Source organism: Microcaecilia unicolor, chromosome 1, assembly GCF_901765095.1.
Source record: "Microcaecilia unicolor chromosome 1, aMicUni1.1, whole genome shotgun sequence".
In the NCBI taxonomy this organism is placed as follows: Eukaryota; Metazoa; Chordata; class Amphibia; order Gymnophiona; family Siphonopidae; genus Microcaecilia; species Microcaecilia unicolor.
The window spans coordinates 152153113-152176782 of NC_044031.1; the positions used below are offsets into that span (position 1 = coordinate 152153113).

The 23670-nt window shown below is 42.8% G+C and overlaps 1 protein-coding gene across 1 annotated transcript in view; it reads right to left on the reverse strand.

Moving 5' to 3' along the window:
• The window catches only part of CRPPA (CDP-L-ribitol pyrophosphorylase A), a 252691-nt gene that overhangs the window by 124557 nt on the left and 104464 nt on the right, over positions 1-23670 (reverse strand). Inside the window, exons 4-5 of the mRNA XM_030201326.1 lie at positions 13200-13304; positions 1945-1990 (exon numbers count right to left, since the gene is read on the reverse strand). Coding sequence (XP_030057186.1) covers positions 1945-1990; positions 13200-13304 — 151 coding nt within the window. The remainder of the gene's footprint in view (positions 1-1944; positions 1991-13199; positions 13305-23670) is intronic.

The window sequence follows — 23670 nt, forward strand, 5'->3', positions numbered from 1 at the left end:
TTTAATCATGAATTGATAATGAGTGTGACTATTGGGCAGAGTGGATGGACCGTTCAGGTCTATTTGCTGTCACTTACTATGTTACTATTAATCCTCTTTGCTCCCAGGCTGGTGCACAGACCTCAGCTCTGACACAGGCATGAGAATCAGATGTCACCTGACCTACTGACGCATGCATGTGACCTCTCAGCACACAGTGCCAGTGAATCAGAGACAAATCTTACATGTGCGCACCAGAGTGTTCCAAGTTCCAACTTCCGTTCCTTCCTTGCCTACAGTGCTGTGGCTCAAATCCAGCGAGAGACTGAGGGATCTGACTGGAATTTTCTTTTATGTACCATTAAATTCTTGCGGGGACGGGTAGGGACGGGTTGGGATGGGTTAAAGTTTTGCGGGGATGGGTAAGATTCCAGTGGGGACGGGTAAGATTCCAGCAGGGCCGGGCCGGGATGGGTAAGATTTCTGTCCCCGTGCAACTCTCTACTCTGAACCCCATCCCTCCCTGGTGTCAGTACATGCATTCTCGGTGCCTGCTGCGATTCTCGCTGCTTGTGCCAGATCCACAGACTTCCATCTGCCATGTGCCACCCTTGCTGACGTCATTGCCAGTTTTATGTCTGGTGGAACGTGGCAGATGGAAACCTGCGGGACCGGCGCAATTAGCGAGAATGAATCGCTGCAGGTGCAGAGGTCACCTGTACTGACACCGGAGAGGGAAGGGGCTCAGAGACAGGAGCACATATGCCAGGATGCTGTGGAGGAAAGGGGGGAAGAGAGCAGTGTGGTGATGTAGCTGGGTGGGCCTGAGCCAAGAAGAGCCAAGAACTGGTATACAGTTGGGTACAGTAGGTATTTGGTGGGTTTTGGAGGGCTCCTCATACAATATAAGGAGGAAACAGTGAGATGTGTACCTGGGACCTCTTATGTGAAGTCCACTGCAGCGCCTCCTAGGGTGTCCCACTGCTTTGCTGGGATGTCTGTGTGGCCAGTCTACTAAGAATGCTGGCCCCCATATGTCCCAGTGGCTTGTTTTTGTGCATTTTTCCATAGGGTGTTTGTTTTTATTTTTTCAAAAATGGTCACAAAAGAAAAATGCAATGAGCACAAAACATCTAAAAAACCTCTAGGAAATGGCCCCTTTCTAAACAAAAAGATAGATGTTTTTCAGGTTCAAAAATGGCTATGTTCGCCACTTGATTTTTGACGTTTTCAGCAAAACGTCCAAAGTTGGATTTAAACATCGTATTGAAAATGCCCCTCTGAATTTGTGAACCACTATGATTGTTTTCATTAACATGTAGGCACTATATAAAAATGTATATAAATTAAGGGGTCCTTTTACTAAGGTAAGCTAACGGATTTAGCGCAACCTAACAATTAGCATGTGCTAAATGCTAAGATATTCATTATAATCCTATTGGCATCTTATCATTTTGTGAGCATTAAATCAGTTAGCGTGCTATAGTAAAAGGCCCCCTAAATAAATAAATAATCAGGACCATATTTTGTGTTGCATCCCATCAAGTACCCTACTCCCCACACACATTCTCCTCTTTAGTGCACCACTTCCCTTGGTCCAAACCTATCCTGGATCATGTAGGAAATAACTTTCAATTTTAAAGTTACATGAAATTACATTTATGCATACCTTCAGATAATTGGTCAACTTTTACAACTGGGCCCTGCTGCAGATAACTCAAGCTAATCTTTAGTAAAAGACCCCTTGAATAAGCTATATTGCTCATGTTAAAAGATTTGCACAGCATATAGAAAAATACAGTGCAGATTTACCACTATGCATTAATTTTAGCATTACATATTTTTTCTGGTTTGCATGCTTGTTTATATGGCTATTAATTGATGCTAATTTTAGAACAGTACCTTGCACTATTAAGATTTAGATTTTGTATGAAAGTTTTAATAATTACAAGGACAAGTACATACCCTTGATAATCGATTCTGTTGCATATAGATCTCTCTTGTAGGTAACCTAAAAGACAGTAAATCTCATTAGTCCAAAGTGAATAGGAAGGAATGTAAATCTAATAAAATAGCACCATTAAGGCACTTCTATGTAGAGAAAATATCATACACAAATGATTTTTTTCAATATCTTTAATTTTTCCGTATTTATTCATAAATTTTTATAGAAATACAACACAATAGAAAATGAAAATATTTCCATTAACATTATCTAAGTAAATACAAATCAATGAAGTAATCTGAGTACAATCAAATAGTAAAATTAATAATAAACCTTTGTTGCAGAAAGGTTGGAAAGGAAGGTATAAGGGTGTTTATTAAAGATAAAGGCTTTTTCTCAGAAGGAAGTGCATGATATATAGTAATTGTCCAGGGGAGATCAAGTTCTGTGAAAGGTGGTTAAATAGCCTCTTTTAAGTAACATAATGCAACTTTGTAAGTCTAAGTGCTTTGAAAATACGCCTCAAAGTAACATAGTAGATGACGGCAGAAAAAGACTTGCATGGTCCATCCAGTCTGCCCAACAAGATAAACTCATATGTGCTACTTTTTGTGTATACCTGACCTTGATTTGTTTCTGCCATTTTCAGTGCACAGACCGTAGAAGTCTGTCCAGCACTAGCCCCGCCTCCCACCACCGGCTCTGCCACCCAATCTCGGATAAGCTTCTGAGGATCCATTCCTTCTGAACAGGATGGGAAAATTAGGTTCTTACCTTGGTGATTTTCTTTCCTTTAGTCACAGCAGATGAATCCATTACGAATGGGTTGTGTCCACCTACCAGCAAGGGGAGATAGAGAACACTGAAAACCATAGTGCCTCTAGGACGGCTAGCTCCATCTGCCTCTCAGTATTTTGAAGCTTCCAAAGCAGTGTTACGCAAAGTAGGATAACATGAACTTTCCTCACAGCGAACGAACGCCCCAGAACAGGAGCAATAACACAAAGGAGGGACGAACTGAACCTCCTGTAGTAGAACAGAAATCCTGAAGACTGTTTTCCAACTTCTCCCAATGAGGGAACATGTCTGCAGGAAAAACTGAACACAAAACAGAGTCAATCAGGGAGGGATCATGGATTCATCTGCTGTGACTAAAGGACAGAAAATTACCAAGGTAAGAACCTAATTTTCCCTTCCTTGTCATCATCAGCAGATGACTCCATTACGAATGGGATGTATCAAAGCAATCCCTAGATAGGGCGGGGAGAGGCCAGCGACCTTCCCCAGAAAATATGCCAAGGCTGCCACTTGAAGACGCAGGGAATTATAGGCCAAGCCTTTTTGTAAACCATCCTGCAAAAAGTCAAGTATCGGCGAGACCGAAGCCCGCATGGGTGTGATCGCTTTAGAAACACACCAAGCCTCAAACTGGCGCCAGATCCGAGCATAGGCAACAGCAGTGGAACGCTTGCGGGCCTGCAAGAGAGTGGAGATGACCTTGTTAGAATAGCCCTTGTCTCTCAATTGTGCCCTCTCAATAGCCATGCCGTAAGACCAAAGCGGCAGGGATCCTCCATGGTCACCGGGCCCTGCGTCAACAGGTTCGGTACCAGAGGCAAAGGAAGGGGAGCCTCCACCAGCATCCGCCGGAGGACCGCATACCACGGCCGCCTGGGCCAATCCGGGGCAATGAGGATCACCACTCCTTGATGCAGCTGAATTCGCAGGAGGAGTCGCCCTATTAAGGGCCAAGGAGGGAACACATACAGGAGGCCCGGGGGCCAGGGTTGAGCCAAGGTATCCAACCCCGCCGAGCGAGGATCTCTCCGTCTGCTGAAAAAGGACGGGACTTTGGTATTTGTGCTTGAGGCCATAAGATCCACTATGGGCGTTCCCCATTTGGCACAGATCTGAAGGAACACTTCATCTGCCAGTTCCCACTCCGCAGGGACAATTTGATACCTGCTTAGAAAGTTGGCTTGCACGTTGCTCTGACCTGCTATGTGAGCTGCCGACAGAAGTAGCTCGGCCCAGTGGCATATCTGAGCGGCCTCTTTGGCCAGTGCTTGACACTGAGTGCCGCCTTGTCAATTTATGTAGGCCACTGCTGTCGTGTTGTCCGACAGAACTCTGACAGCCAGTCCCTCCAGAGCCTTGTGAAAGGCCAGAAGAGCCTGGAATATCGCTCTCAGTTCCAAGCGATTGATGGACCACCCCGTTTCCTTGGATGTCCACAGACCCTGGGCATAGCTTCCCTGGCAATGTGCTCCCTAGCCCTTCAGGCTGGCATCCGTTACCACCAGGCACCAATTGGGAAGCACTAGCGGCATTCCTCGCCGCAGCATGCTGTCTGAGAGCCACCACTCCATAATGAGTCGGGCCGCAGGGAGCCACGTAAGTCTGCGTTGCTAATCCTGGGACATAGGAGACCATCATTGAAGCAGGGCAATCTGCAGAGGTCTCATGTGCGCTCATCGACCCCAACAGCTGGACAAAGTCCCAAGCTCGCTGGCGAGGCATCCTCAGGAGCAGATGGACCTGATTCTGAAGCTTGCACCGCCTTTGGTCGGGTAGAAAGACAAACCCCGAGGCTGTGTCAAACCGGACCCCTAAATATTCTAGAGATTGAGAGGGGGTCAGGTGACTTTTGGGTATATTGACGACCCAGCCCAGAGATTGTAGTCCTGAGACCATTCTGGCTGTTACATGATGACTCTCTTCTGCAGCGTCTGCTCTGATGAGCCAGTCATTGAGGTAAGGGTGAACCCGGATACCATCTCGCCTGAGAAAAGCAGCTACTACCACCATTACCTTGGAAAAGGTTCGGGGAGCTGTGGCGAGGCCAAAAGGCAAGGCCCGAAACTGGAAATGATTCCCGGAGGAACCGTTGGTGCGGGGGAATTCTCCTGGCTGTACCGCTGCAATGACGGAGCGCAGGGTTTCCATGTGAAAATGCCGCACTCTTAGTGACTCATTGACTTTCTTTAAGTCGAGAATGGGCCGAAAAGACCCGCCCTTTCGCGGCACCACAAAATAAATGGAGTAACGGCCGCAGCCGTGTTCGGCGGGAGGCACGGGGATCACCGCTCCAAGGTGCAACAAGACTTGTAAGGTCTCCTCTACCGCCGCCTGTTTGACGGCAGTGCCGCATCGGGACTCCACAAACACGTTTCTCACTGGGGCACCGAATTCCATTCGGTAACCTTCTCTGATCAGGTCCAGGACCCACTGATCTGAGGTAATCTTGGTCCATTCCTCGAGAAAGAGGGAAAGGCGTCCTCCTACAGCTGTAAAGGAGGAGTGGACCGGCGTCCCATCATTGTGGAGGATGGGCCTCTGCTCTCAGACTCCTCCGCAACCGCGGGGGTTGAGCCATGTGGCGCTTCCAAGATGGTGCCCGCTGCCAGCTCCATCGAGCGAGAAGAATCATCGCTCGCCATGCTTGTACTGGCTCTACCATCTGAACAGCACGTTTTACAGAGCCCCGCTGCTGATCTGCGCTTGCCACAACAGGAGCAACGCTTAACTCCCTCAGCAGCCATCGCCGAAAAACGGCGGAATAAAATTCAAAATGGCGGCTTCATGCCAAAATCACCCGATCGGAACGTCATCTGCGGGCCCTCCCCGGAGGAGCTGAGTACCCCTCTTACCTTAAAGGACCGAGTCCATGAGCTCCGGTCACACTGCACAGTCAGGAAAAACCTCAGAAATAGCAGCGCTGAAAAAACGCGTACTTTCTTTTTTTTTTTTTAACACTGTGAGGAAAGATGGAGGCATACAGCTACAGAGGTACTCCGGAGGCAGAAGAGGGTGGGAAAGGCAGGGAAGGACGAACCTATATGCCTGCATCCACACGGGAAAGGGTAAGGCAGGGAAAGGGCGAACCTATGTGCCTTTAAAGTGGGCTCCACTTAGCCACAACACCCCTGCTACAACTGGCAAAAGCACAGGAGCCACCCCAGGCAGAATCTTCAAGGTGCTGAACAAGCTGCGTCCAACCCTGCTGGGAGATAGAGAAATACTGAGAGGCAGATGGAGCTAGCCGTCCTAGAGGCACTATGGTTTTCAGTGTTTTCTATCTCCCCCTGCTGGTAGGTGGACACAACCCATTCGTAATGGATTCATCTGCTGCTGATGACAAGGAAAAAACAAGATACATTATGCATGGAAAGTTACCACCGCCTCTAATGGTGTTGGCAACTTTCCTGCCAGAGAGCACTGAGAAACTGCTACACAGCCTGATCCTCCCAAAGAACAATTTAAAGGGGCCTATAGTAAGTTTAAAAAAAAGAGAGAGAGATCCCATCTATCACCATCCCTGCCTCTTCCCCCTCCCCCCCCCCATCTTTTATCAAAAGCCTCCCCATTTTGCTAGGGTGCTAAGTAATTCAGGGGGTCTTTTACTAAAGGTTTGCTTGAGTTATCTGCAGCAGGTCCCATTTTATTCCTATGGGCCATGCTACAGATAACTGGAGCTAATCTTTAGTAAAAGAGCCCCTCAGACTCTGGAAACAGCTCAGGCAGGAGCACCTAGGGATAGCTCCTGCCCCTCCCCCCAACTATCCTACAGGAAAACCCACAGTAGGTGCCAGAGCGAATCAGGGAATGGGAAGAATATTCCAGAGTAGGTGGGGGCTTTAGCAAGGGATTGGGATGGAGGGACACTTTTTTTTTTAATAAGCATTTCTATTTTTATACAAGACATTGCATTACTTGTACAGAAAAGATTGGTTATCTTAGAAAATTAAGCTAAGGAAAAAAGGGAGAAAAAAGAATAAACTCTATTATCTCTAACCAATCTCAAGTCCACAATAAGAGTCCAAGATTCCTAAACAGTGGAAATTTAGGACATTTTTAAACACATTTGTAATCAGACATGAACCAATTCCTTATTACATTAACTAGAGCTTTTTGATGTTATGAAAGCTGCAAGCTGAGAGGGTTCATAATAAACATATTTAAAAGATTGGTATTTAACCACGCATTTGCAGGGGTATCTTAGGAAAAAAAGTAGCTCCCATCTGAAGCACTTCCGTTTTCATCTGGAGGAATTGTTGCCGTCTTTTCTGGGTATCTCTTGATACGTCCAGGAATATTTGAATTTTTAGACCTTTAAAGGTCTTTCCTTTATTTTAAAGAACATCTTCATTATCCAGTTTTTATCAAGAGCCAACGCAACTGTAACCAACAAAGTGGCTGCTGTGACTTGTTCTGTATCTGAAGATTCTAGAAGTGCAGATACATCTAATGACTGATTTAATTGAGTTTGTTGGTTACTATCTTTTTTAACAGGAAGGTAATACACTTGTGTGAAGGGAGGGATGCTCAGTTTCACGTAAAAGAGCGTGAACAGGAGGACGTCAGCAAGAAGAAAGAGCAGGGCAGCGAACATGGCTGCGCCGGAGACCGGCACTGAAGAAGGCTTCTGCTGGTGGAGGTTGGGGCCCCCCGCCAGCAAAGGTATTTGCTTTTGCGGGGAGGGGGGGAACGACACGAGGTGAGGGGGAGTGACGAGGAGGTGAGGGGGAGCAACGCGGAGGTGAGGCGGTGGGGGGGGGTGGCGAGGTGGCAGACTAAAATGTGCCCCCCTACCTCAGGCTCTGGCCCCCTCCCACCCTGAGGTCTGGCTACGCCCCTGATTATGTGGTATACTTTTCTACTGCCTGCCTGGAATATGGTCCAGCACCCAATACGACTTCATGGACTTCATATCAAACATATGCACAAACTTCTTAAATGTCCTTCTACTAGGTGATATTAATCTACACCTAGACAAGCAACATGATGCCAACACCAGGCTTCTAACAAACTTTCTGAACCAATGGAACTTCAAAATGGCACCAGCTACCTCATCTCATGTAAAAGGTCACCAATTAGACATACTAGCTTACAGACTCTTAGCCAATATCGACCATATAATAGAGAATCATAACTGGGCAGAGGTGCCACGGTCAGACCATAATAAACTCACCTTCAAACTTCAATGGACAAAGAACGGCAAAAACAGAGAACTGAGGACACCACACACTGCCCTACCCAGAAGAAAAGTGGACAACCATAGCTTCTGGTCAACATCAATGAATGACCAAACAAACATAATACCCACTAACATTCACCTCATGAGAAACTGGGACAAACTATGTGGAAATACACTAAACAAAATAGCACCACTCAAAATGAAAACAAAGAGGAAACGACAACCGCGCCCCTGGTTCAACAAAGAACTGTTAGAGATTAAAAAACTGTGCAGGAAACTGGAAAGAAAATGGTCCAAGAACAAATCAGACTATAGCACATACATGCACCCAGAAGAGATAAACATGGAAAAAAAAATATGAACTAATGAAAAACATACTAAACACACAAGCTCTGTTAACGTCAAATGAAAAACCACCACCAGCAGATGAGCTCGCACAATATTTCGAAGAAAAAATAAAAATAAGATCAAACCTAGCTGCAACACAAACAATACGCATAGATTTCCTACACGAATATGAAATCGATGTGTTTAAGATACCAACAACCAGCTTAGTTAAAGCAATACTGACAAAATATGCACACACCAATTGCCTACTAGACAGCTGTCCACACTACAAGATGGAAAACCAACCAGACTGGTTCATCAAACACTTGACTGAACACATAGAATACATGTTCTCGAAAGACCATTTCCCTTCTGACAACAGCAACATCATACTCACTCCAATCCCTAAAGACGCCACCAGAAAGGTCAGTGAACTCACTAATTACAGACCAGTGGCATCAATACCACTGCTGGCAAAAACAATGGAGGGACTAGTAGCACAATTAATGGAATACCTAATGCACTACTCAGTCCTTCACTGCTCTCAATCAGGCTTCAGACCATGTTGTAGCACTGAAACAGTCATAACCACCCTGATCACAAAATTCAGAGGAATAATAAGCCAAGGCCAGTCAATACTACTACTATAACTCGATAAGTCAAGCGCCTTCGACCTAATAAATCACACAATACTAATGACCCTGCTCAACAACATAGGAATAAGTGGAGCAAAAGCAGCCAGGTTCAACAGTTTTCTAAGAACTAGATCTTACCTTGTCAAGATATCCAATGAATTTTCAGCCTCCTGGATCCCTGAATGCGTGGTCCCTCAGGGTTCCCTGATATCACCAATATTATTCAATGTCCTGATGGCACCACTTGGCAAGAAACTGGAAAAAATGGTTTTAAACCTATTCATATACACAGATGATGTCACCATCTACATACCTTTCAACAACAGTATCACAGAGATACTGGATAAGGCCAAAAAAAGGACTCGGCCTCATGGAAAATTGGGCCACAACTGTCAAACTTAAACTGAACTGAGACAAAACCAAACTCCTGGTTTTATCCAGCCAGCACAATCCCACTACTTACCAAAACCTCATAATAGATCAGCAATCTTACACAATCAAAACACAAATAAAAATACTAGGAATCATTCTCAACAAACATCTGACCCTTGAAGTCTATGTTGCTGCAATCACATCAAAAAGCTTCAAAACACTATGGAAACTGAGAAGAATCAGAGACTATTTCCCCACAGTCAATCCATCTTATAGTACAGACGCTGATATTGTCCCAACTAGACTACTGTAATGCAGCATATGTAGGCTGCAAAGAAAACCTACTACGATCGTTGCAGACTGTCCAAATCACAGCAGCGAGATTGATATTCAAAAAGTCAAAATATGATAGAGCAACCCCACTACTCATAATGCTACATTGGCTCCCGATCAAGGCCAGACTATTTTTCAAAACCAGCAGAATCATCTTTAAAATACTGTTTGGAATGTTACCGGACTATGTGCTAGACTTGATCAAACTATCACCAAGAAATGCAAACCTAGGAACCAGAGGTTACCTACTACTTCACCTGCCCAACTGCAAAAACATACTACACAAGTCCACCTACACGGCGGGATTTAGCTACCTGTGCTCAAAATGATAGAACTCAATGCCCATAGTCATAAGAAGCATCTCGAATTACCTCCAGTTCAGAAAAGACCTAAAGACCTACCTGCTGTGCTTTTCTTAGAAGTATATCTACTAAAGGGTTTTAGGCTCTAATGCACGCTTAGCGTGCATGAAAACTCTTACTACAAAGCAAGTTAAAGTGTTGCTAGTAAGTAATCATTTTGCGTGTACTAAGCATACATTATTTATAATTTTATACTTATTTACCTCTCTAGTGCAGTGCTTCTCAATCTTTTTGTGGTTGTGACCTCATGATTGTGGCCACATAAAATAGTGTGACCCCCTGGAAATGCACCTATAGATAGTTCACCCAGGTTGTCGTGACCCCATTTGATGTCTCAATTCATAGTTTGGGAAGTTCTGCTCTAGGGACACTGGTAGTCCTGTTAAATCTGTTCTGCAGTTTCATCTAGGCCCTTTGTATTTTAAGGCCAGGCACAGGGAACAACTTTTGTTCCTGACCCAGGAACAGCCTGACCAGAAAAGAGTTAACTGCAATTAATCAACAGCACTGGTTTAAAAGACATATTTTGGAAGTGCTTATGATGTCCAAGGATACATTTCCTCCCCTAACAAAAGTCTATTATTTGCCCCAGGTTAAATGGAGCTCTTAGCCACGGCAAGATGCCAGTTTACAAATGTTAAAATCAACTGCTTTTTTTGGAGATGTCTGATACAATGGCAGTTACATTTAATTTGATAGTTTTTTGATTGATTACCTTCAGAAACAGATTGGCTATTTAGACTATTTCAAACATCAAGACAAGTTATTCTTGGACTATAAAATATATATGGTTCCTGATATTTCAAAGGAAAATAAAAAAAGAAGGAAGCAGTTTCTTTTATTGCATCCAGAAATTTTCCAGTTGGGGTGTCTTTTTTTAAATAAGTTTCTTAGTAAATGTATGGTTAGCTTTCATTCTAATGGATCCTTCTAATTTGGCTACCTTTTTGGCCTGCAAGAGGATGTCAGTGGGAACTGCTTCACCTTCTTGACTGGTGTTTTTAGTTCTTTTTCTCTTTGGGTTTAGGAAATAAACTTTGTGAATTTATTTCTGTCCGATATGATTTAACTGTATTACCTAAAAGTTCCTGTTATGATCTTTGGTTCTGAACTACTGAAGGCTAGTAACTGCATCTTGGTCTAGTTTGTTACTTGTTTTTGGATTTGGGGTTTTTTGGGGGCTCTATTATTCATAGGGACTAAACGGGTTTACGATAGAGAGATGACTTTGGACAATGTTAGGTTGCTATGCAGCATTGTCTCTCGGGCCAATATTCAAAGTAATTTAAATCACTTCCCACTGCCTAAGTGGGGATATTCAGTGGCACTTAGCCGGAGAGTGCCACTAAATATCCCCACAGACCGTGCAAACAAAAAGTGGACAGGTCAGGGCCGGCGCTGGGAGCAGTACTTAGGAGGAGCCCGAGGTTATACAGGTGCTGGCAATATTCAGTGCTGGCATCCGAATAGCTAAGCGGCTTAATTTAGCACAGTTCAAAAGCTGTCCTAAATAAGGCCACTTAGCTAAGCAGGTGACGATACTGTATATTGCCAGCATCCACATAACTTAAAAAAAATAAACAAACAAACCCAGAGGCCCCTCCCGCCATGCCGACAATGCCCCCCCCCCCCAGCGCCTACCTGTATCCCCCGTGGTCCAGCAGTGGTTGTTGGGGGCAGGAGCGCAGTCCCTACGCACGCACCTGTCCCTTGCAGCGCCATTCCAAAGTGGCTGCCGTGACCTCTTCTGTTACTACATGAAGTACTGTGAGCTGCCATGAGAGGTCGCGGCAGCCATTCTGCATTGGTGCTTCAAGGGACAAGAGCGAGAGGGCTATGCTCCTGCCCCCAACAACCACCGATGGACCACCAGGGACACAGGTAGGCCTGGGAAGGGGCCTTCCTGAATGGTTGGGGATGCTCTGGGGGGGGGGGGCTTCTTTTTGGCAAGGGCTGGGGAAAAGGGCATTGTCAGGGAGCAGGATGGGCCTCTGGGGAACTTTGTTAAAAAAAATAAAAATAAAAATAAATTATACGGGTCCCGGCCCAAAAGTATCCCTTGATATTCGGTGCCAATGCCTGGACATGGCCCTGTACTGAATATTAGGGGATAATTTAGCCGGCGATGATCAGCATTTTTAAAAATGCTGACTGCTGCCAGCTGAATATCGGGGTGGGGGGGGGGGGGGAGGAGGTCTGTATCCAAAAGAGAAAACACTCCCTGGTTGCTCTCTCCTTGGCAGCTGAGAAGTCATTCAATAAAGGGAAGTGGTACAGTACTCTGAGTTTGACCAGACATTTAAAAACATGATAAAGCTATTTTACTGAATTCCACTTATTACTGGTTTTTGGGCCTTAACACTTTCAACCCATAAAATTCTTGCTTTCTCATGATTAATCAGTAAAAAATTATCATTCACCCATGCTTTGATTGCAGTTAAAAAATGGGCAACAGTCTCATAGGCTATCTTCAGAGTTCCTCTCACAGAAATAATAAGTTGAAGTCATGTGCATACAAGTAATAGACTAAACCAAGATTTTCTATAACCTGATCAAGAAAGAGCACATAGACATTAAAAAGAGAGGAGACAGAGGGAATTGTTGAGGAATCCCACATTCCAACAACCATTCTGTTGAACATTTCTTCCTCACTTAACCTTACAAGATCTTCCTTTCAAAACTCCACACACTAATTAATCACCTATCCATAGATGCCCAGTTCCGATACCTTAAAATCACATGGCACCATGTCATTATATCAATGGCCAAGGTTAAATCTATTTGCATCAGCAAAGCTGATTTCCCTCCATCTGCTAGAGTTCTCAGATCTTCTTACAGCACCACTGCCACTATCTCCATACTAAACTGTATTCTAAAACTACATTGCTATGGAAGAAAACAGGAATATGAGAATTCAGGAATCTATTGCATATTGAATTATTATTTGGAGATCTGTGGGACTTAGGAACATATTTCAGATCAAGAGGCAAGCTGTTGGATTTTCTTTTATCTGTAACTGTTAAGATAATTTATGGTGCAACATCCTCTGTGTTGCTTTCAAATACGGGGCTCTTGCCACTGAAAGATGAGGAAACGATGTGAACTCCAATTTTCAGTTCTATTAGTCTTTCTTCTCCAGTGTAATGGAAGAGGTAAAGACATCTAAGCCTGTTAGTTGACAGTTTCATAGTTTTGAACTACAAAACTAAGAAAAAAGAGCTTTCCACAGTATACAGATGGTACTGAAAAAAAGTTATCATTAACCTTACCTTCCAGAGGTCAGGGGATCCTTCAATGAGCCTGGCTTTTATATTACAGTATTTCTGGGCTAAGTGCAAGCATTCTGTTCCATAATCCAGGTCATAGTTGCTGCACTGTCCAGATCAAATTGAAAAACATTAATTAGCTCTTATGACCAAGCAAATCAATTTTCAAAACTAGTAATTTCAGATAGTATAACAATATCAAACCTAGGTTTAACACATTCTACTATTCAATTTTTCAAAAATTCATGAATGTTTGCCACTGAGAAGTGTGTTGCAATGCTAGAACATACCACACCTCTTATTTTTAGCAAATCAGACCTATATAACTTAAAACATCTTTGAATTCTATTCACAAATTCTGCTTCATGTAACAAGTCACCATTCTATATTCACTGTTATATTACCGTCTAGCTTAAGAAAGACAACTTCCTTAAAGAAGAGGAGACAAATAATAAATTTTTCACATCTGCTAAAGATAGCAAGAGAAACAGATATGTACAAAAAAGAAAGAAAAGGTAGGGGCTTTTATCAGAAAGCAACTCAATAGCGTGCAATGAACTTTCTGACTGCCCCAATGCCTATGGGCATACGCTCCGCTATCCAATTTGGCTTCTTCCTATTGTATCTGGCAAGTAATAGTTCATTTATATAATTTCTTCATCAAAGTAACCCAGAATACTTCATAAAATTCTGCCTAAAAATAGAAAAATTAGTTTTGAATGTTCACGTACTAGGATTAACATCCTATATAATAAAAAGCACCTCCAACATTCTGAAGCTAACTCCATGGCACTGTGGCAGTGTAGGGTTCGTAAGTCTGTAGTTCTGTGTGTCATTGGCTCTCACTGTCCCCGCCCTCACATCGAGGAAAAAGAACGCTGCATGTTGCCAAGCAAACAAACGCGACGTCACAGGAATGAAGAACCAATCAGACAGAACGGAACTTGGAGGAGGGAAGTGGAGTGGATTGAATCTCTAACAAACAATCATATACAGGGAGGTACGAACATCAGTGGAGGCAAGTGCACAGAACAGAAGGGAAGATAAACATTTAATCACTTTGTCACACACACACACACACACACACTCAATCACTCTGTGCATCTCTCTCTTACACTGTCTGTAAAACACACGGTTACTCTCAGTCTCTCACATGGGCAACTGTATGTTGCATTCTCACGAGTAAGGATCTCTTCTGATGTGATTGTTAAACTGATTGAAACTTTTACCACATTGTAACAAAGTTTACACAAAAAATATTGTATATAAAGAAATCTTACACATGTAAACAACAATTATATTCAGAATACAACCGTGGAAACATTAATGGCAGGAACTCATTACATTGCTAGCGCCCGTTTCATTGCGTTAAGAAATGGGCCTTTTTTACTAGTGAACTAATAAATAACAAAAAGTGTTTAATTATACATGGGATATCATACATAAAACAAACCAATTATTCATCATTGATCTTAAACTACGAGTAATTAATATGCACTTTACTAACTAGTAAAACCAAGGAATTAATCCCCGGATTCTCTGTAGGCCACCCAAATTTGGGCACAAATCCCAGATTATGAATAAACTAGTCAATTAGATCAATGTGGAACCACGGGGGGGGGGGGGGGGGGGGGGACGACAAGTGTTGGAAGGGAGAGGGGGGAAAAGAGGGGGGGGGGGAAACTAAAGTTTCATAATGTGTATTTGTTTGATATAACGGAGGACCATTACATAGTTGAATTGTAGTAGATTTTATAATTTTGTGGGACGAGCTCCTCTGAATTGTCATCAAAAATAATGTTGTAATATAAAGTGTAGGAAACAAAGGGGGTAGAAGGGAAGTTAGGAGATAGGGGAGAAAATGTTAAAAAAGTGTGGGATGTTTGTTCAGTAAAGTGTTGGATTTATACAGCATGATGCGCTTGTGAAAAAGTTCAGTGAAATATACTGTTTTGGAGTAACATGCTGAAATATCAATAAAAATGTTTAAACATAAAAAAAACCTAGTCAATTAGGTGCTATCAGTTATTGGAGGTAACAAGCACTTAGGGGTCCTTTTACTAAGCCGCAGTAAAACGTGGCCTGTGGTAGTGTGAGCACGTCTTTTGGATGCGCACTGGGCCATTTCTTACTGCATCTAGGAGAAAGTGCTTTTTCTAAGGGGCTGAAAAATGGACATGTGCTAAAATTGAAACCAGTGCATGTCAATTTTCGGCCTGAGACCTTACTGCCACCCACTGACCTAGTGGTAAGGTCTCACGCGCTACCCGCACGGTAAGCATGAAGTGAGCACCAACTGCTGTTTACCGCCAGGTAAGCGGCCCGTGGTAGAAAATAGAAATGTATTTTTTTGCTGCGGGATTCGATGAGCGCTGAATTCAGAATTACAGATCAGCTCATGCGATAGCCGGGCGGTAATGCCGATTGGCGTGCACTGGGCACGCATAGGCCCTTACGCACCTTTGTAAAAGGGCCCCTTAATTGGCATACCTGCCCTACACCCGATTCTATAATATATGCATCTGTATTTCATAGCATGCAATTTCAGAGGGTTTCTTCCTAGAAATTAGATGTAATGTTATAGAATACCTGAATATGTGTGCCTGTCATTAGTTGGGCATCTGCGTTTACACCGGCCTTTGGCAAGCGTAAATGCTCACACCTAAATTTAGGCACAAAATGCACTCTAACCTAGTATTCTATAACAAATGCTCTGCACACAGCGCCCTTTACAGACAACTAGCTAAGCATGGATCATCCATGCACCCAACTTCGGGTGCCATTTATTGAATCTAGCCCTAAATATTCTTATAGAATATTAACATAATTCAATATCAACATTTAGACATGCCCACTTACACCAAGCCTATGGCTGGGTGCAACTAAATGCAGTACTTACGCTTGTAACTTACAGTATTCTATAAGTTACATGCATGTATGTTAAACCTGTCTATGCCCCTGTGTGGGGGGGTGTGGCACCTCCCAGGCACCAGCCTCAACCTCCACTGTCTCCCATTGCTGCTGGTCCCTGGGTGCCTCCTTTGCTGCAGCCGGCTGGTCCCAGCTGCCTCCTCCACCGTGGCTAGCTGGTCCACAGCTGCTTCTTCTGCTGCAGCTGGCTGGTCCCCAGCTACCTCTCTGCTGTGGCCAGCTGGTCCCCAGCTACCTCTCTGCTGTGGCCAGCTTGTCCCCAGCTGCCTCCTCCCCTTCTTCAGCTGGCTCATCCATGCCTGCCTCCTCCTCTTCCTCGGCTGTCTCATACCCGCCTGCCTGCTCCTCCTCTTCCTTGGTCGCCACATCCTCGCCTGCCTCCTTCTCTTCCTCCTCAGCCAGCTGGTCCCTGGCTGGAGGGTGTCCTGTGTGTGGAAATAGTTGGCAGGTAAGATCATACATAACTTGCCTACTGGTGCAGCTGGCTGATGGGAGGCAGGTACAGGGACAAATGTGTGCAGGAGTTGTTTCCTGGTGGCAATGAGATGACATAGCAGGAAACCTTGGAAGCACTGTGATCAGAGGGGCTACTCCAAATGTAGGGTTGTGGGTTCAACTCCCACAGTGGGTGTTAGTAAGAACGGTACTATTTGCCCTGCTATTGTGGCTGTATTATGATAAGTAGGGTGTTGTGTTTCCCCACATCGAGGCCTTTGTTATTGGTGCATGATGTGCAATTTGTACCTCCCCCACCCTTCCTTGCTATGCCGTCTCATAGGTTATAGGTTGGGTGCAACATGTGGGGTCGCAGGCTCACTCTAAGGAGGGTAGCTGCATTCTCAGGTGCTCTGGTTGTGGTACTCACTTTGGCATTGGATGTGCTCCCTTATGCCCTGGATCATCACAGGGATTTTGTGGCGTATGTACCGGAGCCAGTGTGATTCAACCTCCCGTTGGACTCCATATCTCATACGTTGGTACAGACAGGGTTCAGATGAGGGGCCTTCTTGTACCCCCTACATTATTATATTTACATACCAGTTGTGCTAGGCTTATCACATAAGCTGTGATAGATGGCAACAGGCAGATAGGGGTGTGGGGCAATGGTGTTATGTCAGCTGAGGTGGCCATGGGGACAGGGGATTGCATGTTGGCCTTTCATGTGCTTGGATGTGGGGATGGGCAGTGGGTTGAAAGATGGTGTGCATGTGGTCATCAGACTATACTTTAAGGAGCTGCTGCCAACAGTCCAACCACTATGAAGGCGGGAGCCAGGATAAGTGGGGGGAGGGGTGTAGGTCTGTGCAGTCCTTCATTATGGCTTGCCATGGTTGGGGGGACCATATGTTATGGACTTCAGATGTGGCATACATTCAGATATTTTCCTCCTCAGTTCCTCATTTCTGTGATGTTACTTTTTTTACGCTGTCACTTGATTAATGCTGAATGGGAGATACTGCAATACTATTGTATTGGTAAGATGGCAATAACATATATTGCTACCACTGTACAGTATATGAATGCTGCTGTGCTACGGGGGGGGGGGGGGGGGGGGGGGGGAGGCAGGCAATGCTGGACACTTACCTTGCCAGGATATTTCTTATCTGTTTCCATGCTCGCAGGGAGACATTTCTGGGGGGCAGGTGGTAGTGATATTTAAATAGCAGCCTCCGATATCTGAGGCACAGGAGCACTAGGAGATGTGTCTCTTGTATGGAGTAATTTGGCTTTCTTCTGAGGGACATGTTTACTCTGTCTAGAACATTGTTTTAGGTGAAAAACTATATATATATATATATATATATATATATATATATATAGACATGTTACACATCACAGGTAGTAACATCACCACGGTAGTAACATTTTCAGCTGCATGTTTTATGTGGCATATTTTCGAGCAGCAGAGATGTTCTTCTCTTCTCTTTTAGGACATTTAGTTGCTGGATTTTTAATCATCTAAGGACGTTTTGTTATTTTTTCAATTATACCCCCGTTATTTTGGCCATTTTCTGATAAATGTCTCCAGCAGCATTTGGACGTTATATTGAAAATGCCCCTCTATTATATTTATATTCCCCACAATATTCAAAACCATTTAACCAGTCAGGAATGACACCTGGCCGGTTAAATAGTACATAGCTGGCTGTCCAGTGATATTCAAAGGGAAATAGCTGGCTATCTACCACTGAATATCACTGGTTGGTGGCTAGCAGATAGACGGTTACATTGCACAATATAACCGACTATCTGCCAATTTTTAGCGTGAGTAGGCCAGCCATCTTTGGCCACATGTATAGTTGGTATATCTTTGGCCAGTTAAGTTCAAACCGGTCAAAAATAAACCGTATATTAAATGCCAGTCACTGGAAATAGCCCGGCATTGCATATCCAGCATTAGCGCTGACCATGGGAGTTGGCCGGACTAACTCCTGCAGTATTAATATCGGCTCCATTATTTTTTTACCGAGTATGATTTCAGTCTGACAAGGAATGCAATTTCATGTATTACTAAAAAACCAGGCAAAAAAAAAACAAAAAACCAAAAACCTGCAGCCACTACTTCTCCCAACTTTAATTAAACATTCCAAATAATAGACAAGGATACAGTCATATTTACTTTTATACCTTCCTGTTTGCAGATATTCTATGGAACTCTAATAATCAGAGACAACATCTAGAAGCATTCAGTGCTTCATTTATTCCAAGAGTAAATAAAATTACATTTCTTAGACTACTCATATTTTATCCTTACACTCATAAAAGTAATGCATTAATGCACGCTTTATTTTCTCTCCCACAATACAACAAAGTCTACTGTGGAGAAAGTTCTGATTTTCTTTGAAAGAAATGCATTAAGCTGGCTATAAAAGGCTTAAACAAGGGCATTCCAATAAAACTCACAATAATGTTACTTCCTTGGCCGATTTAGGTAGCAGATAAATACTGGCATGTGAGATTTCACTATTTCCTGTGCATACAAGTCACCTTTTAAAAGCTATTCCTAAAATACCCGAAGGACTATGTATAAGGCAGAGGCAAAAACTACAAAACCATGGCTCTTCTTCAGGGATTCTTTACAGGAAGTAATAACTTTCATTGGATCAACATGTTACCTAAAGGTGATAAGGTCTGATCTTCAAGGACCTCAAAGGAAATGGCCCTGAGTACCTGAAGAATAGGATGATCCTCTACACACTGCCAAGGACACTAAGGTCCTCTCAAGGACTATCACTAACCACACCCTCTCCAAAAGACATTACAGGATGTGATACCTGCAAGCGAGCCTTCTCCGGAGTAGCCCACACACTCTGGAATGCACTGCCTGAAAGGCTGCGCTTAACACAAGACTATCTCTACTTCAGGAAGCAGGTGAAAGCTTGGCTCTTCAACCAGGCATTTAATGGAAGAAGTAACTAACTTGTTAGTCTCACTCACACACACAAGGAGTGATGTGGGCTGCACATACTGCAGCAGGACATGTTTATCCACTCTTGCCCTAGCAGAGATACTATTTAACATCTCTCTGACCTCATTTGCAACTTTCTTTAAATCAGTCACCTTACTTTCTAACTCTTCTTACTCTCTTACCTATCTATATGATACACCTTTGCTTCACCCTTCACTATCAATTAAAATGTTCTATTGCGTATTGTGTTGACATTGTAAGTAATATACTATGCCATACTTTGTAGTGTTATTTGAATATTTTTACTGTTGTAATTGCCTATTGCTCATGTTTGATCTATTCTTACTGTATACCGCCTTGAGTGAATTCCTTCAAAAAGGCGGTAAATAAATCCTAATAAATAAAAAATAAATAAAAGTATGTATAACCACTCAGGATCAAAATGGACCTTTTTCCATTGGGGAGGACATAAAGCATGAAAAGGGCCTCATCAAAATTATGGTTTTGATATACTGCCTCAAATGCTTTATATATTCATATATCTTAAACTACTACTGATTGTATATAGTTACTATTAAGCATGTGTCCTATGGTTTTCTTGCATCATCCTAGTTAAAATAAACCTTTTAGTTCAGAACTGCAACTTCTGTCCTGGACAGACTCACTGGATGAAAGGACAATGCTGAGTGAGTGGGTTAGCATGCCTTTTAGCTTCCCAGCTCTTGCTGGACCCAGCCCTGACCTTGCAAATCAGTCCTAATTTTACTTAACCACCCTGACACTCACCAGCCAAGAAAGCTGCTGCAATTAGCTTCAGAATATGTACTGCTGCTTAAATGTTTGCTATAAGTTTGCCTTTGGGTATGCTCCTGGCTCCATTACATTCAGAATACATTATACCACAGAATGGATTAGATTCTATATATCATGCCTAAAAAATTGGCACCAAAATGAAATACACCTAAGCATATTGTATAAAGTAGGCCTTAATTTAGGTGTACTTTATAGAATAAGCCTAAATTTCCCTGCGGTTTATAGATTGTGTCGAGTTCCCGTCTGCACGATTAAATTTAGTAGAGGGCAGTTACACCAAGTAAAACTTGGTGTAAATCCAGACAACTAAATTAGGCGTGTATTCTATAACAACGCACATAGATTTTAGAAACACCCATGACCCGCCCATTCCATATATATGGCCACACCCCCTTTTCAACTATGCAACTTAGAATTTACGCGCATCACATTATAGATATGCTTAGACAGTTGTGTGTAAATTCTAATTAATGGCAATTAGTGTCAATAACTGCTTATTAATGGGCAATTATTGCTGACTGGCTTGTTAACTAATTAGGTTGCACACGCAAATACAGAATATGACTGGATTTGCACACGTAACTTAAGTCGCGGTATATAGAATTTGGGGTTATAAGTCTGCTTGCTTTGATGTAATACTAGCTGTCATTTTTGAAGCACAGGGCTATCAATCATACAGTACAAAACACTATAAAGCTGCACCATATATTAGGTCAGCAGTATATAACATGCAGCCTACCTGATCTAGGGATGTGGCCTACTTGAAATTTTCTGTAAAACAAATTTTTAGCACATATTATTTTGAAGAATTGCAAACTTGGCAATGGCCAGCATTACTGTACACAAAGCCAGGTAGCAAACACCAGGCTCCTGGCACAGTATCTCCATATAAAAGTCAAATCCCAGTAAAATCAGTAGCATATTAAGGTGCAGGTATTTTTTTAAAGTCTTTATCATTTAAGCAAAACAAACAGACAAGTAACTCCACTTCTTTTAGGACATACAGAGCATCAATAACAATAAGGAAAAAAGGAAATAAAATGTATTTCCTACAGCAAAAGAAACATTCAGCTCTTAAATTAGACCACAAAAGGCCAGGAGGCTGTCTAACCAAACCTATATAGAGAGTTATAAGGAAATAGTAACTGAGGAAAGGCAAATAACATGACAACCCTACAACATTAATTTATTCTGTATCCTTAGCACTGCTATCTGGAACAATGGAAAGACTCTTCAAATCCAAAAAAGATTTGAACTGTTCAGGTACAAAGAAAATGTACTTCACACCTAAATATTTAATAACACATTTGCAAATGTAATTTAATATAAAGGGGGCACCCATATCTTTAGCACATTGTCTTAAGGAAAGAAAGGCTTTCTTCCTTTCTTGTGTTGCTTTAAATATATCTAAATACATCCAGTCTTTCTGCCCAAAAAATAAATCAGCAGACTTCCCAAAGTAAAACATCATCAAAGCATTTAAATCCTGCTCAAAAATGAATATAACTAATAAGGTTGTTCTCTCTATCATTTCAACCACTTAAGTTTCTAAAAAGGCAGACAAATTATTTAAGTCTAAATCTATATTCTTCTTCTTTCCATTAGAATCCATGAGTGGTTGTTCTTTTTGCACAATTCCAGCTTCTCTGCTTGTGGCGATTTCACCAGGTGATTTATTTGAGGTATTATGCAAATAATGAACCCTATTTAGAAGGGGAATATGTTCAGGGGAATAACGTAAAATTTCAATCAAATACATCTTAAAGGAATCACCTGGAGTCAGTGCTGCAAATTTAGGAATGTTCAAGAAATGCACATTCAAGCAACAATTATAGTTTTCAAAATTTTCTATTTTTCTATGAATTAAAGTGTTATCCTTCACCAAAGAAGCTGTTAAATCTTGCACAGATTTCACATCCCTTGTAACCTGTTGAATCTGAGTCGAGAAATCTGACTTGATTGCCTTAGTAATATCAATTTTACCCACAAGTGTAGACAAAATTGCAGTCTTGGTTTAACAGCCATCCATTCTCTGTAGCATTTGCCACACACCTTCCAGAGTCACTCCATTAGAGGTAAAAGATAAAAAACCACCATGAGTGAAGTAAATCCCACCAGAGATAGAAGCCCAAGGGCAGACCACCTCTAGCGACTTCCCGGCAACATCTTCCGCATCTAGATCAGAAGCAAATCCTTTGATTCCACCGGGTAGGAAGATGGATTGCAGATCGGAGGAGGCAATGATGTTTCTAAGCTCAAGTTCTCAGGATCTCCCACACCTATGCGAACAGCAAGCTCTCCTACTTTGTCCTTCGCAGGGGTACCAGTGGCATAACGGACAATAGATTGCTGCACCAGGGTGGATGTACAGGTCACAGAGGTAGCAGCCTTAACCACCCCTTTCTGCTCTGTATGAGGCATTTAGAAATATGAAAAAAGAAGAACCTGAGTAGTGGTTTGCTTCAGCATTCTCAAGAGACACCACCATCTTGGATCTGTCCCCAAGGTGCAGACAATTTAAAGAGTTTTGAATTTTGTAGAAATTTGTAGGGTAATTCTATGTAAAATAATAGAGTTCCTTCTATATGTCCTTGCAGCTTCATCAGAAAATAGAATCCATCTACACAGCAGAACCACCTTAAAATTCATACTCCCACAAAGGGGGAGGTGATTCAGCAAAGGCGGAGCTGGTGGAGGCATGGCCCAGGGGACACAGCTAGGTCAAGGAGGCCCAGAGGGAAGAAGAGAAGTCCTACAGCATACGCCTCCACCATATATGTGCATACTACAGATGCTACAGTCATGTAGGCCAAATTCATCTTGGAACCCAGCAGAACTTTATTCTTGGAACCTGGCCAGAGGGAGGCCAGTTAATACTTAATAATTTGTGAGAGACCGACTAAGGCACCCTATGGCCTTGCTAGAGCAAGTCACAGGAGACTAACCCGAGTTCAAAAAACTGTGTAAAAATATTTTGTTTCTCCTACCTGTGAAAGGAATAAGTGGCCCATTTCCTGCATAATAATAAATTATTTTTGCTTCACCTGTAAATCCTCTGTGTGGCTGGTCTATCAAGGCTCTGCATCAGCTTTGCATAAGCTGCAACGGGCCCTAACATATAAGAAAAGGGCAACAACATGCATTATATTCCTGTAACAAATGTTAATATTAGGTACTGCAGGATACATGGACGATTTCAGCGGCAGTCCCGAAACAGAAAGTGGTAACTGCTCTGTAAAAGGGCCCCTAATTTTGCAGTTATTTATATCCTGTTCATCTATACATTCTTGACAGGTTACAACACAGCAGTGCTTCCCAACT